At 52.7% G+C, this 15246-nt stretch overlaps 1 protein-coding gene across 26 annotated transcripts in view; it reads right to left on the reverse strand.

Annotated features, from left to right (window-relative positions):
• Positions 1-15246, reverse strand: part of NCOR2 (nuclear receptor corepressor 2) — a 331634-nt gene that overhangs the window by 177014 nt on the left and 139374 nt on the right. For all 26 annotated transcript variants that reach the window (XM_019538935.1, XM_019538934.1, XM_019538936.1 and 23 more), the window contains exon 5: positions 6100-6279. In XM_019538935.1, the coding sequence (XP_019394480.1) occupies positions 6100-6279 (180 nt within the window). The remainder of the gene's footprint in view (positions 1-6099; positions 6280-15246) is intronic.

Raw genomic sequence — 15246 nt, forward strand, 5'->3', positions numbered from 1 at the left:
CCTTGCTTCTGCACCTCCTGAATCGCGACCTTTTCCACTGCCGGAAACTGCAAAAGCGTTCTGCAGCAAAGCAACGGAAAAATCCAAACACTTCATTTCCTAGGCTGGTCTGCTTGAGGAAATGCAGCCTGAAGTCAGCCGTCTGCTTCCCCAGGGAGGGAGCGTGTGGGCTCCACCCTGCAAGCAGCGGTGCCTGGGGCCGGAGGAACGGGCTGGCACCTATTAGCTCTTGGGTGTTATTCCCGCCTTTTTCAGCGATCAGCCTCAGCCCCACGTTGTACTTAGGATCCGATCCAACAAAGCACTTAAGAATTGGAGCAGCACCATCAGCTTCAACAACAGGATTACTCACAGGCTTAAAATGAAGCGCGTGCTTAAAGGGATGAGAACTCTGGCAGCGTGCAACCATATTCACTTGTTCCGTGATGCTCCACGGGGCAGGCAAGCATCACCCTCTCCCCTTGAACGGCAAGAGAAAATGGATGGTTTGAGAACTAGGTGACTTGACCAAGGCTGCAGAGCGAGTCAGTGACTCAGGTCTCCGTCTCCTTCAAGCCTAATTCTTTCACCTGGAGACCCCAAACAAGACATTTAATCGCCTGAGGCCATGCCTACATGCGGCTGAGCACTGATAGCCGAAAGGCCTCTGGCACAGATACACGAAGTGAAGCGCACCTGGGATTTATGGACTCGAAAGCTGATGGCCTCATCTGAAACATCTCCCCCTCCTCCTGGGGACTAATGGTGCACTTTGGGGGTTGGTTCAATCACAGCCTCTTTCAAACAGAGGTGGGCTCAAGCAGCCCAGCCCTGGCCCAGGTCAGAAGTGCCCCGAAGTCGAGGCGTTTCAGTCCAGGGCCCTGCACTGCTTTTAGTAAGAGCAAGTAAACGTGCATGCTCTATTCACACGAGCAAGGATGGCCCCTGCCCTCCGCACGAATCGGAGCCACAAAGGACTGGAAACAAAAGAGCTGCAGAGTATGAGAAAGCTCGTACCTACCGGGGAGACAATTTGGGTAGAAGCCAGCAGCGAGGCTAAAGTGATTTGGTAACCCACAAAGACTGTGCAAAGTGGTTGAGTCTGCTCTAATTGATTTAAGACAGAGGATTTGATGGCACATCAGGAAATGAAAGTTTGCCAGTATGAGCAGGCTCATTAAAAACAGCTCATTAAAGGAAAAGTGGGGGACCCCCCCAATCTAATTATAGCTGGAATATGGTGGAGAATTAGTCTCCAACTTTCCATGGTGTAACACTGTACCGTCGTTGGAGGGGCGGATGCGCCGTACAGCGCGTGGACAAGGCGCGCCCATTCGGAGCTCGCTGAGATTACACGCCGACCCCCAGAAGGCCCAGCCAGTGACAGCTGCCCTTGGACTTTGCGGGAAATGGCAAGGCAAAGTAGGTCAAGGTTCCCCGACAAGAGCAGCGACGGGTTCTTAAAGGTCTGCCACAAAAGGGAGGCCGAGGCTGTGACCTTTATAACCGGAAAGCCAGGATGAGTCTTGACAATTATGTGTCGGCCCCTTCCCCCAGCCCCTGTCAAGCAGTGCCTGCAACTTCTCTCTTCTTCCACGAGGAAAATCCTACTGCAATTACGGCCGGGCCAGACAGAGCACAGGGATCAGCTTCCCTCGCATCCAGAGGGCAATGCGGTCCTACATGAAGGCATTTCCCTTTTCCAAGCGCAAGAACTGAGCGTCGTTAACCCAGGACTGCACGCGGCCGTGAAGAGAGATCACTAGGGCTGTGTGCACAAATGATGGCCTGCCGCAGCCTTGGCTATGCCTGGCTTTTTATGAACTAGTTGAATCTATGGAGAGGTCATCCCCCATGCACGGGATGACAGCATTTCGGGGAGCCCACTGTCCACACGTAATCTGCTGGCCAAAATCCCCAAGGGTTACTCTATGTGCATCAGGCCGTGAGAATTTAGCAAGCGGAAAGAAAGAGGGATGCTGGCTGAGAAACTCCTCCACTAGAACCAGTGTTAGGGGGAAAAAAGAGACTGAGAAAAAGCAACACTCTCAGTCGATCAGAAAGGGGAAGAATTGCTCTTAGGAGGAGGGCTTGCACACGCATGGGAAATAGGCTGAAGGGCTGCAGGGCTTCCCCGCCGGCATGGCAGTGCTAAGGGCAACCCCTGGCTCCACCTTCACCAGTAGGTGCCAGTGTTGGACTCCGGGAAAGCATCCGGGAGAGCTCACGCATGCAGAAAGCTTCGATGAGATGCAAAAAGCAGAAAATTCCCAGGTTTTGGGGGGTGGTTTTATTTCGTTGCTGGCCCAGATTCCTGGAGCTGCTGCCACGAATAAGCACGAGACGATTATCCTCCCTTGGTCTGAAGGAAGAGCGGGAGGCAGAAACACAGGAGAGATGTCACCCGCGTGGGAAAGCAGCCGCGCGTAGGCACGGTGGATGACAGCCGGACAAAGAAACCCACTGCCAGGGAGGGGGAAGGACACCCGAGCTGCTCCGGGCTTCGCTGCCTCGGGTGAGCCCGTGGCCAGTCCTGGAGCTCCCAAGGAGACACTGTTGCCCCTTTTAATTCATTTTATTTATTTTGGCGTCCAAACGTGTTTCATCCTCTCTAGGAGGTCTCCCAAGGACAGAGGAGGAATGCGTCGGGATGTTACGGCCGCTACGGTCCTGCCCCCGCTCCGCCGGGCGCTGCAGGAGAGGCGGTATCTGTTTCGTATTCATTGTTTTCTCTCCCCCGTGTTCTGCAGAAGCAGACGGCTCGGAGGCACAGATGGACACAATGTTCTCGGAGCGTGTCAGACAGAAACCCTCCCCCCCATCCTCCCCTCGCACGTTTTCTCTTGCACTTCAGCAAAATTGGCCGATTATGCACAGAACGTCCCCGCAGGATCTGGAGGCCTCAGCAGCCAGGGGAAGCCAAGGGAGATTTTGAACAGTGCACACAGCACAGATAAGCATCCTTGGTACCACGGATGCAGGAGACAGAAGTGGGGAGGGGGGGCTTGGAGCTACTTTCACCTTCTCTGGAGCTCGTCTGAGCCTCTTGGTTGATGGGAGGATTTATGAAACAAAAAACCCAACAGAAGGAATGAAACGAGCCAGCGACAAAAGCCTGCTCTTTGGAGAAGGGTGGCTTTGTTTTAAAGGTGCCCTGAGCAGATGCCGCACCCATGGGCTTCTACTGGGTGGGTGCTCAGCCCTTTTTGGGGGGTGGGAGTTGAATTATGGCATTACGGCCCCCCACAGCGACTGGGCAGTAACCCTTCAACTGTTAGGGCAGCTCTCCCTTTCCTCCAGCCCCCGAGATGTCCTGGCTTTCCTTTTTTAGCATCCCTCCTCGGTGCAATCAAAGACCGACCCCCCACTAAAAGGCCAGCCAGGCTCTACAGTCACGCTTCACTCATGACCTGGCTTGTATGTCCTCAGTCAAGCCAGCTGCTGGGCTACCAGCGCAGTCCTATATAAGGTGAAGTCCCTGGTTCTCTAGAGCAAAATGCAAGTAGGGAAAGGGTCTGGCGCACGGGACCAGCCCACCGGGGCCAAACAGCTGGAAACACCAACAGATCCAAGAGGGCACAAGGGAACCATCTGGGCAATTATCATGGTTCCTATTCCAACTCCTCTCCCAGGCCCCTGTGAAGTGGCCACAGCTCAGATACACGGATGCACCCGGCTAAACCTCTGGCTACCAGAGTGGCTGGGAGGAGCCAGGAAAATGATGGGAGCAGATTCGGCCTCTATCACTCCAGTACAAGGGTGGCTCAAAACTACCTGGGATACATCCAAACTCTCCATCACTGCAGGGCATGACCTGGGCACCCCAGGGAACATGGCCCGGAGCTCTCAAGCCACCAGCGCACCTGGGAATTGCGTCTTGGGTCGCACGGCTGCAGTGCCCTCCAGGTCCCTCTCACGAAGAAGAGCCATCCTTCCAGAAGTGAGAGGACACCACACAAGGTCACCGCTCTTTCTTCTCAGGTGTGGGGAAGGGGTTAACCACCTCCCACCAAACCCAAACGAGGGAACCATCTGTGGTTTCCAAGTGCTCCAGATGCTACGGCCGCGTTGCAGAACAGGCAGCCCTGAGACCACTGCATTTCTCCTGGTATCGCAGCTGTTCCTCAGCCCACTGCTCTCCCTTCCCCTTTCTGCTTCCCTCAAGCCTTTTTGGTACCTCGGTGGGGACAAGCAACTGAAAACAGGTGCCTGGGATTAATTAAACTGAACTGTTTAAAAACAAGACCAAACTGTGCTGAGCCTCTCGCCATGGCGGCCTGGGCAGCATATGGTAACCAAAAAATCGAGATCCATTCACAACGAAGATGGGCATGTTGATCAATAGCCTCTTGCCCTGAAAATACTAGGAGAACCATCTCCTGCCTCCAAACCAGGAAGTTTGAGGAGTGGTTTTGAACATTAAGGAAAGTGCAAGGTCTATGAGCCAACACTTGAGAGCAAACTGGGAATCAATTAAAAAATTTCCAAGCAGAGATGAGTAGAAGTAGCGAGCTGTGCATTATGCAGGGTTGAGATGAAAAGAGAAAGGGCGAATGAACATACAGAGATGAAGACACACAAAAGCTTAACCTCAACCGAACCGTAAAGGAACTGCCAGAGACTGAAAGGAAGAGAAGAAAAGGACACACGTCTGTGGACACTGCCCAGGGTTAAGGGAGCACTGGCAAGGGACGTGCAATATCGGTCTCCACATCCATTTTAGAGGACTGGATGCATCTTTATATACTCAATTTGCTATTGGATAAGTTGGATTTGTTAATAAAAGAACAGGCTGGGAGGCTTGGTTCTGTGCTAGCTGTAGTGCAGCCCACGGAGAGAAAGGGAAGAGGATGCTTGCATTGCTCCGCTGCATTCATTTCTCTTTCCCCATTCCACTTCTGCAGAATTTGGTAGGAAGGTCAATGCTGTCACATTTGCTCTCCAGATAGAGCACTAGTCCCAATTTCTTTTCTTTCAGAATGACAGCCCAAGGATATGGCCTCCTTCATTCAGAGCGGCCAGGCAGAGGGGCACCAGGAGAGACGGTTCCTCTCTTGGGCAGCCGGGAATTAGCTCCCAGCAGGCACCATCAGGGAGCTGCCTCAAGCAGAGGAAGTTACAACTGGTAAGGGGACAACAGGAAAGGAAGTGCTTCGCTGCAGCTACTGAAAGCCTTTTTAACCCCCACACACAAAAAAAGACCACCACTGAGCATCTGCCATACTCATCTCTTAATGGGCTCGTGGAAAGCTTGGACCAGGCAGCAGTAAGCTTGCAACGCGCTGCTGGATTCTTCTTGCCGAGAAAGGAAGGGTGGTGCAATGGTGGTATTGAGAGAACCGAATTCAAGTACCTGCTCTGCTGTAGTCATCAACCTGGGACAGTCAATAAGCCTCCCTGTGCTCTGAGGATAAGTGTTCCCTGTAACCAGCAGCATCAGTGGGAATAGAAATAAAGCCTGCAAGAGTCTGAGTACTGCAGCAAGGGGAGGGGGTATGTAACCGAGATCACTGTCCCAGAGCAGATCCTCAGACCAGAGGCACATAAGAACTGCCCGGTGAGATTGGAAAGCATCCAGATACGGGTCTCTTTTGTCCTCCCCCGAGTTAATGACTGGAAGGGAGGCACCTGGTTGACCCACCCAGCGGCCACCCTCCAGCAGCCCTGCTGGGGCACAGAGTGAGACATGCTCGGCGGGACACTGACCCTGCACAATTGCAAAGGTGCAACCGTCTCGCATCTGTCAACTGCGCAGAGCTCCCCAAGTGCATTAACCCACAAAACTTTGGGGCCGCCTGCAAGCTCAGACAGGAAAAGGAGCGCTGCGGCTTCTCCCCCCCGGCTCCGTCTCCAGACATCAGACATGCCAGGGGATGCACAGGGCTGAGCTTGCGAGACAGCCCTCTCCTGGAAGGCGCAGAGCCACAGCAGCGAAGCAACAATGCTGTGCTGAAAGCTTTTCCTGAGCGCACAATGCTTTTCAGGCTATTATGCTTCGCAGAAGGGCAGCAGAGATGAGTGGCGTAAAAGGGCAGAGATCTGCCTTGGACACGCAACCAAAGGACAACAGCATGGAGCAAGGGAGGAAGCTCCAGCAAAAGGTGCCAGCCCAGCAGTTACCTGCTTCTTCTTCAGCTTGGAGATCTGCTGTTCCACCATTGTGATCTCCCGATCCACTCGGTCCATATTCTGGATGAGCTCCTCTTTCGACAGCCTGGATGGCAACAGATCCAGCTCAGAGTCGGGATGAGGAGGGCTGACCGGAGACACGGGTTCCAGCTTGCCAGTCAGGCCCCGGTCCTGGGGAGAGCAAGCACAGTTAGGTCAACTCTGCCTGCAAAAGGAAGCGTCATTGCTTGCTCTCTGGCCTACAGTACAGAAGGTCACTCCCCAGCCCACTCCTGCTTTCCAGCCCCACTGAAAAAACACCCACCTGGCTACCCAACAGATCACATCCCCAACGTGCTGCACAAACCTCACAGGTTCCCCTTGGAAAACCAGGGGCACCTTTACAGAGGTGAAACCCGTCCGTTGCTCTGGGATGAGGTCCTTGGACACCTCTTGCAGCCACAGGAAATTAAAAAGGTCAAAACCAAGGCTGGCAGGGAAAGCAAAGGATGCTGAGCATAAAGCGTGCTACTTGGTCAGTATTGACGCCCAGCAAGGGAAGAAGACCATTGCTCCAGGTAGTGAGATAAAGGCTTTCAGCAGTACCGCCCTCCCTGCCTGTGGACCCCGGAAAGCCATTTGCACAGAGACAACAGCCTCCTTTTGTAGTTACTAGGGACAAACACATAGCACTGTTTTCTCAATAACCATTACATTTACACACCCACCCACCCTCACAAGAACTTCCTGGGGAAGGCAGAGAAACCAGCGCACTTCCATTCCCTGGCTATTTTTGGAAGGCATTTGGACTCTACAGTGATGGATGCTGGATTAATAGGGAAAGAAAAAAAAAAAGAAAACAAGAGAGAAAAGGAGGTAAATGAGACTAGATTAGAAAACAACAGAACTGATGTGACAAAAACGTCTGTTTACAGAGGCTGAAACAAATGGTAAGGGATGAAGCACTCGGTTCAGTGAAACCCTCCCCATCGCAGAGCTGCCGGAACAATACGACCTAAGAGAATTTCAAAGAATAGCTGTAATTAGCATTTAGCGGGGGGCGGAGGGGAGAACGACTCTTGGGGATAAGATCAAAATGCTCGGCACTTTTCATTCTCGAAAAAAAAACAGCGCCTTAGCTGCTACCGAGAAGTCAATATCCCTAGATGGTAATGCAACAAGAATCCATCATTTTAAATCACCTTTCCTCCCAAGGAGCACCGCATTATTTATAAGCGCGCGACTGCTGGCGTGCAAATGCCACGTGCCGCCCACCACAGAAGGGAGGCCACCTCTTGCATGCAACATGACAGCTGTTTGGACAACATACGGCCATGCTACAGGACCGTTTGGGCTCGGAAAGGAAAGCCGGGTCAGTGGGACTCAAATCCCCGCCAGCTCCGAGCAGCCTGCTGAGTTGGTTGTATCCGCTCGCACGTACAGCCTCTGTTTCCCCCTGTACCGGAGCCCAGAACCCTGGAGCACCTGGGAGGAAGCCCGAGGCAGCCGCGGGACTTCGTTCGGTAAGAATAGATTCACCCCCAATGGACAGGACCCTAAGATTGCCTCTCCTGCTGCTACAATGAAGATCACGGGGTATGTAAAGCACTGCACACAAGGTCAATTAAGCGCCCCCCTTTTTTTTCCTTCTTTGTGTGAACGATAGCTGTCTGACTGCTAATTTCAGCACTATTACCACATCACCGGGTGGCCTTAAATTCCTGCCTGCTGAACGCTGACCCGGGCCTGACCCGGCTTCACTGCAAGATGCAACAGGCCGGTAGCACAATAGCCGGCTCAGGCCTAAGACATTCCTTTCGAATTCGGTAGCTCCTGGACCTCGTCACGATGCTTATCTATTTATTTCTTTTGCAACCGGGTGGATTTGTATTTTTTTCTCTCTAAGGGGTGTGGATATAGGAGAGGTGGAAGCAATGGTTTGGTTTGTAACCTTAAACCACAGACAAACTGCACAGTAATCTCCCTGCAGCTGCTCTCCAGGCAGGAGGGAAGGGGGGGGGGGGAGGAGGAGAGGGTGCAAAAAAAAAAAAAAAAAAGTAAATGAGTGAAGAAGTTCACACAACTTTGCTACCTTAATTACAGCAGCCTTGGGTCTAGAGACAAGGCCTTCATTGTTCTCCAGCACCAACTGGTGCTTTTCATTCCTTCGAGAAAGGTCTCCCTTTTCTCGGGGACTCGCTGTCTCTGGACAAGTGCCAGGCAAGCCTTCCGCCTGGACTCCAGCAACAGGTGGGCTATTCATTACCCCACTTCTACTGGGGGGCTGTTTCAGCCTTCAGGGAGGGGCGAGGGATAAATGGGACAGCAGCCCACAGCCAGCAGAGACCAGGGACACACCAGGAGCTCTTCTGTGCGGGTCAGACAAGGGAAATCATTCAGGCGCCCGCTCTGCATTGCTCTGCCACGAGCGCGATTACTCATGCCGGGCTCAATCAATGCGGGCATGATCTTGCGTGCCACCTTCGCACCAGGTGATCTCAGCGTTTCACAAACATCTGCTGCCTGGAAAGCGTAACCGCAACAGGCGGCCTCCACCCCGACCTCAGAGGAGACCACGCATCCTGGGGATGCGCTTTAACCCTTTGTCGCGCTCCTCCTGCAAGCCCCACGGCAAAAGCTTTGCTATGACAATTGGAGCAGCTTCGGGGAGAGCTTCCCCCTCTTTGCAATCAAGTTGCACCCAGCTGGAAACAGGTCCCGTGATCTCCGCCCCGGGAAGGCGGCACTTGCTGCACGTTTGATGCCAGGGAGGTGGAAGGGAAACGCTCCTGTCTTTTGCTCAGCCACAAAAGCAGAGCGAAGGAAGGAACAGCAGGGAAGGGCAGAGAGCAGATTGCTGCCCTCGCCTCCTTCCGCCCGCTGCAAGGGACAGTGGCCCATGCAAACTCCCCCTGTCCTGCTCGCGGGCCCTCGTCTACCACAGGGTTGCCAACCCCAGAGTCCAAAGACGATGTACGGTTTTCACCCTTGTCCCTCGCCTCCCGTCCCGAGCGTGCCACGAACTGCGCATCCCAACCAGAGTTATCCAGCTCCCTGACAGCACCCGCAGGCTCAAGCGCAAGGAAAGCACCCATCAAGGAGGATAGTTCTTCATGTTCCTCGTGACGTGAAGGTGAACGGGTAAGGCCTTCACCGCGGCCACAAGTTTTAAATGCAGGCGAAGCAGCACAGTGAGAAGGAGGAGAAGATTTATGGGCGCCTTGTACACAGTTTGAGGAGTCCAAGGAGAGAGGAGGAGTGGGAAGAGAAGCTGCGCGGTGAACTCGTTAGCTGAAGAAGTCACTTCAGGCTACACATTTGAGGAAGGGAAAGGAAACTGCAATTGCTAATCGCACGTAGGAGACAAAGACGCTGGCTTATGTTCGGCGATATGCCAAAGGCAAGGATCCTTTAAATGGGCTCAGCCCTCGTGGGGACCCTGCTTCTCACACGCTGTCAAGCGTTCGCCTTCGTTTCCAAAGCAAAAGCAGCAGCGCGGGGTGTGGGAAGAGTGGCAGCAAGCTCCGCTACATGAACGTACCATCATCTCGAATCACGTCGGCAGGGGGACTGCGCTTCCAAGCCTTTCAGCAACAGAGACTTGCCACTCTCACAGATATACAGGCACGGAGACAGGCAGCAAGGGGCGGGGGGGGACGACACCGAGTGCAGAAATCTCCTGGGAAAACTCTCGCGCATAATAACCAGGGTCAGGGAGCAAAGCTCCTGTCCTTACAGAAGCTGAGCATCCACCACCACTAATCACAAAAACCTCGCCCATCGGAGAAGAAGGCTATGCAGTCGCCACCTGGAGATGACGTGCAAACGCTGGGCTTTCAAAGCAGGGTAGGGAGCAGCAAGCCGTCAGCACATAAACCCCCGGCACGTACTTCAATCTCCTCTGCAGATCCCTTTCTGGGAAACCGAGTCCTACCGCCTGCCGCAGGGATGCGCACCGTGTACAAGTGCTCGCAGTGCTTCAGATCATGGATTTAACGTGCTCCTCTCACATCTGTCTTAGTCAAGGCACGGGGGCCTGCTGTTCTCTGGCTGCAACAGATGACAGTCTGCCGGAGGGGCAACCGTGTGCTCAGAGAGGGATGGGCAGAGTAACTCAACAGGTCCATCCCATCCACGATTCCCGTGACTTCACGTGCAGGATATACAGGAGACGCTCAGCAGACCTTACGCAAGCGCGTGCTACATGCAGCAGTCGCTATGTCACTGCTACATCCACAAATGCCGATTCCTTGTTGGTCAAGCCTAAAACAAAACGAGCTGCAGACCAACGCATTTCCCCCGACCTCTCAGGGGCACTGAGTGGCACGGAGCCCGTGGCACGAGAGGCGTCGGGCACAAACCGTGAGGGTAAACCACACACTGCAGTAAGCTCCATGGGAGAAGACAGAGGAGTTGCATGAGCCAAAGGAAGGACAAAGCGGCAACACAAAACAAGCCCACCAAGGAGACAGGCCAAGAGACGTCTCGCTTGCTCAGAGAACGAGGACCACTGAGCTTTTGGGACCGGGCTCGCCCATCTGCTGCGTTGTCGGGACCTTTTCCTTTGCCTGTACGTTATCCATCTTCTCTGTGCTCCACCTGGCCTCCTTCCTCTTGCTCCATCGCAGCTCAGCCTGCAGCTGAATGGTGTGAAGAGCCAGCAATAATGCACCCTGATAACGCAAAGCCACCAGATCCAAGTGGGGAAACCAGGCCACTGCTACGTACAGCCCCTTTTTTTGTTTTTCTGCTGTGTTGCTGGTGATAACCGGCTGCTTCCTAAAGGACTGAAGAAGCCACTTAAAATAGGCACCAGCTAACACCAAAGCCTGGGATTGTGTCATATTCAGGTCCTAAATGAAAATGGTGTGCAATGTAAAATTCTTCCTATTAACACATAGTCACGGCCCTCCAAACCAGCGCACAACCTGGAGAGTCGGAATAAATCTGCTGGAGGGAAGAAAACAATTATCGCGTTACTCACGTTTATACTTCCTCAGTAATTATGCTGTTTCCATGCCATTTGTTTTTATACATGGCTAACAGCTACTGGAGCTCCTGTTTATCCCTGGCCGTATTATTATGTGATTTGTATGATAACAAGGGGGAGAAAGGGGGCAATATTCATGCAAAGCCTCCTTCCGACAAAGCAGCTGCTGCTGCCACTGAAGACAACAATCAGGCACTAGAGAGGCTTTGTATGGGAGCAACACCAAGCACAGGTTTCTTCTTCTGCCTCTTAATTACCAGCGGAGCCGCTGCCGGGAAGGTCAGTGCCCTACCCGATAAACGCCTCCTCCGTTTTACGGGACGCAACGGGGCACTTCTGGAAGTTTAAACTGTAAACTCTAGAAAAGGCTTTATCCATAAAGCCATCACCAGACTGCCTATTTATGGACCAATCGGATGTAATATTTGATTCGGCTTCCCCTGACTTTTGTGGCACCTGGACGAGGCCTGTTACAGACCACTGCACAGTGGGCCTGGAGGTTCGCACGAGTGCACTGTGTAAAGCACGGGATCTAGACATCTTAAACACCACCCCTAGCTCCAACAGTGGCTGTGCTCTGTAGTCCCAGACACGTGGCCTGGCTTTTCTGCCCTTGGTGACAGAAGTGCCCTTGCTGGCAGAGCCTGTGCAAGGCTGGATGACACAGAAGCGTCGGGCACCCAGAAGAGACGTGGACAGGAGGTAGCCTGGACAAGGGAGAGTTGGCAAGACGGAGGGAAGAGGAGAGACCGCCCCAAACTGCGTGCAGGGGTACAGCGGTATCTGCCCCGATGGCAGGGCAAGAGGCCGCCGAACTGGCATGGGGAGAAGGACAGATGAGTCCCAATGCACCATAACCCCTGCAGTGATCAGGAGATGGAGGAAGCCCCTGCTTGCCCTTAGCAAATGGCAAGGGATGGGCCTGGATATATTAACCACTAGGAGTTTACCCCCGATGCTTTCAGGCAACTGTCCACCAGCACGGGGAAGATATGCCTGCTTGGGGGGTTGTGCCAGCTGTCCCCTCCTTTTTATACCAGCGTGAAGGTGTCATTGTGTCCACGGCAGTCCCTCGACTGAGCTCAGATCATGCTCAACTGCTTGGGACTCCCACTTGGCAGTGAAACCGCCACCTATGCAGCAGGGAGGATGTGGGGCGCATGGAGAGATGCTTTTTGCTCGTCAGTCCCTGGAAGCCATCTGAGAGAGAGAGGACAGTCTGATGGATAGGGACAAGGGAATTGGAGTCAGGTCTCTTGACTTCTATTCTAATTTCTATGATTCCCTCATTAGATAACTTTCAGCAAAGAGCCTGATTTTTCTGTGCCTTGGCTTACCCAGGTGTAAAATGGGTAAATTACCAACAGTCCCTCTTTCCCTGGAGAGCAAGGCAGCTTTAAGCACTGGTTAGCTGTAAAACCCCTTCCTGATCCTTCTGTACACAGTGGTAGTAAAGGCTGATATTATAGATAGATAGATAGATAGATAGATATAATCGTTGCTGGTTTTGACGCAGCGACCCCCCACTTCTCCGGGAGCATGTTTCCAGCAGAAAACCCTGACCCTTGGCTGCAGGCTCGCTGAGCTCGGGGGGCGGTTATATACATATATATATCCACATGCAGCATTGTGCAAAAGCTACAAGCATCCCTGTGCGATTCCTCCCTGAAGAAGAAGAATTATGATGGACAGCCAGGTCCCGGTTTCTGCAGGCACAGATGGGACAAAACTAAATGTAGATGGAGAAATGATGGCAGCTCCAGCACTGTGATGGGCCACGGAGGGCCCTGCCTACCTGCAATTGTATGCAGAGACGAAAGCCGTGTCAGCCGAGTCACCACAGAGCTCAACTGACTTGGCAAACGCAGCTTAACTCTGCAAACTAATTAAATCCCCATTACACCGCTAACAATGAGGCTGGGCTACAAGGCAGAGCGCAGTTTGCTCTCCAGCCATCTCCATGAGGCAGCAGCTTGGAAAGCATTGTGCAATTCTGTCCAGCTCAACCAGAGGGTTGCAATTTCTATGGAAATGGGGGAAAAGGGGAACTGGGCTTTGAAAGAACTTCTCCAATTTAACACCGACCACGGCGAACGGGTCAGGAGTTCACAGGGCAGGTCTGCAGCAGAGTGAAGTGACCCGACTCCGCTCCAAGGCCCAGCAACAAGTTTACAAAACTCCTGAAACCCCCCCCTCAAACAGGATAAACGTATAAACGTGGAGTAAAATCACTTCCAATATTTCTAAGGCCAGCAGAAGCCATCGTTCAAGGCTTTCCCCAGGAGCGCCTGAACCCTGAAGGCTAAAGCCAAAGTCAAAGCCAAAGCAACTGACTCGTTCTCCCAGCAGAGACAAAGGCGGCAAGGAGCAAAAGAGCCACGACCGCAAGACAGACCAGGGGACTCGAACGCTTTTGTTTCCACGCAGTCTCGCAGACCGCTGACCCTTTCCGTCGTCCGTTTGTAACCGGAAACGCAATTCGGAAGCACCTGCAACTTGCAGCGTCTCTGCAATAAAACGAAACGCCGCTGTGAGATTTTCCTAGGGAGGTGCAAGCGCACATGCGGCTGCGAACTGCGCTGGATCCTTGCGCACAGTCGCACCAAAGCTTGCCAGGAGTCACTCAGAAACCACAATCGCCCCCGAGCTCAGCGAGCCTGCAGCCAAGGGTCAGGTTTTCTGCTGGAGATGTGCTCCCGGAGAAGTGGGGAGTTGCTGCGTGAAAACCAGCAATGAACCGGGTCAGGGAAGGAAACGCGTCCCGCTGTACGGACAGGACAATGCGAAGGACGCTCCGCTACCCCGACCGTCAGAAAAAGCAGTCGATTAGCAAATGCCTGCACGTTCCCAGGCAAATCTAATCACCGTGTGTCCGCAATTCAAAGTTGTGGGATCTAAGGATTACATGCGTTTTTCCTCCATCCCCACACACAACGGCGTGCAGAGGCAGGCATGCCAAGGGTAAAAAAAGTAAAAATAAAAATAATAATAACCATGTACATAGGATTCTGAAAAAGCAGATATTCTCACGGATGGGAGCTAACCAAGCAGCAGACTGAGACGCTCTACAGGAGGAGTTGGCTTTTATATGTGCAGCTTTTTAGGAAGGCCCATGAAATGCCACTCCCCCTAATCCGGCTGGATTCCCTGTAGCCTGAGCAGAAAATAATTCAATACCCACCCCCCTTTTTTTTCCTTTTAGGTTTCAGGAAAGTAGGTCAAAACCATTCTCCAATATTTCAACAGCTTGAAGCAATTTAACTGCAAAACAAGTAACAAATGTCCCTCCCTCTCCCGCAGACTGGAGGGTGGTAAACCTTGCCAGTTAAGTGCTATGGTTAAAAGCACAAACTTACGTACAGTATCTGGTCTTGCAAAACTTGCTTGTGCTCAAAGAGGCCGTCCCACAACATTACGCTTAACAGATCCTAGGTTATTACAGAAGCAGCAATAAACACCGCTTATCCCCTTTAGCGCCACTTAGGAGATGGGCCAAATCCAGAAATCCTGACTCGGGTAAAATGCCTGGGGCCTGGCACTGAGCGCTTTGCCTGTCCGTACTTCTTTGCATTCCCATTAGCAGATTAAAAATTGTACTGGCGGCATACCTTCCCCTGGCAAATCCTGCCACCTTGGGCATTCTTGCTGCTTGAGCATGTCTCACGGTAAGGCCCCATGTTTTCAGGTCCTTATAAAAAAAAAAAAACTTTGCCAAAATGTGAACAGCTGGCCCAAATTTTCCAGGCTGGGTTTTGAGGAGGTGGAGGGAAATGGGGGTGAAAAGCTTCTGCCAAATTGCTTCAGCTGTTCCCAAGAACAAGGTTCAAGGAAAATAGGTCCATATATAGCTGACGATATATAGCTGGCCTTCTTCTCACTGTCTCTCAGCACCCCTCCATCTGCGAAGCGGAGATCCCGGCACTGTCCCGCGTCACCAGGCTGAGATTTCCCAGGATTCACGTGGCATCCAAGTGCCACGGGGCTGGGCACGCAGGGAAGCCCACGAAGAAATCGAGGATTCGGCACTGAAAGCAGAGCTTGAACCCTGGGCGGTAAATAAGGCTGAGGGCCACACGCTGACCAAGGAGAACATAAAATATCAAACAGACACTCATTAATCGAGCCTAGTTCCCTTAACAAGCATGGGGCCCTGTCATTAAAGTCTACAT

Source organism: Crocodylus porosus, unplaced genomic scaffold, assembly GCF_001723895.1.
Source record: "Crocodylus porosus isolate Cpor-Errol unplaced genomic scaffold, CroPor_comp1, whole genome shotgun sequence".
NCBI classification, from domain to species: Eukaryota; Metazoa; Chordata; order Crocodylia; family Crocodylidae; genus Crocodylus; species Crocodylus porosus.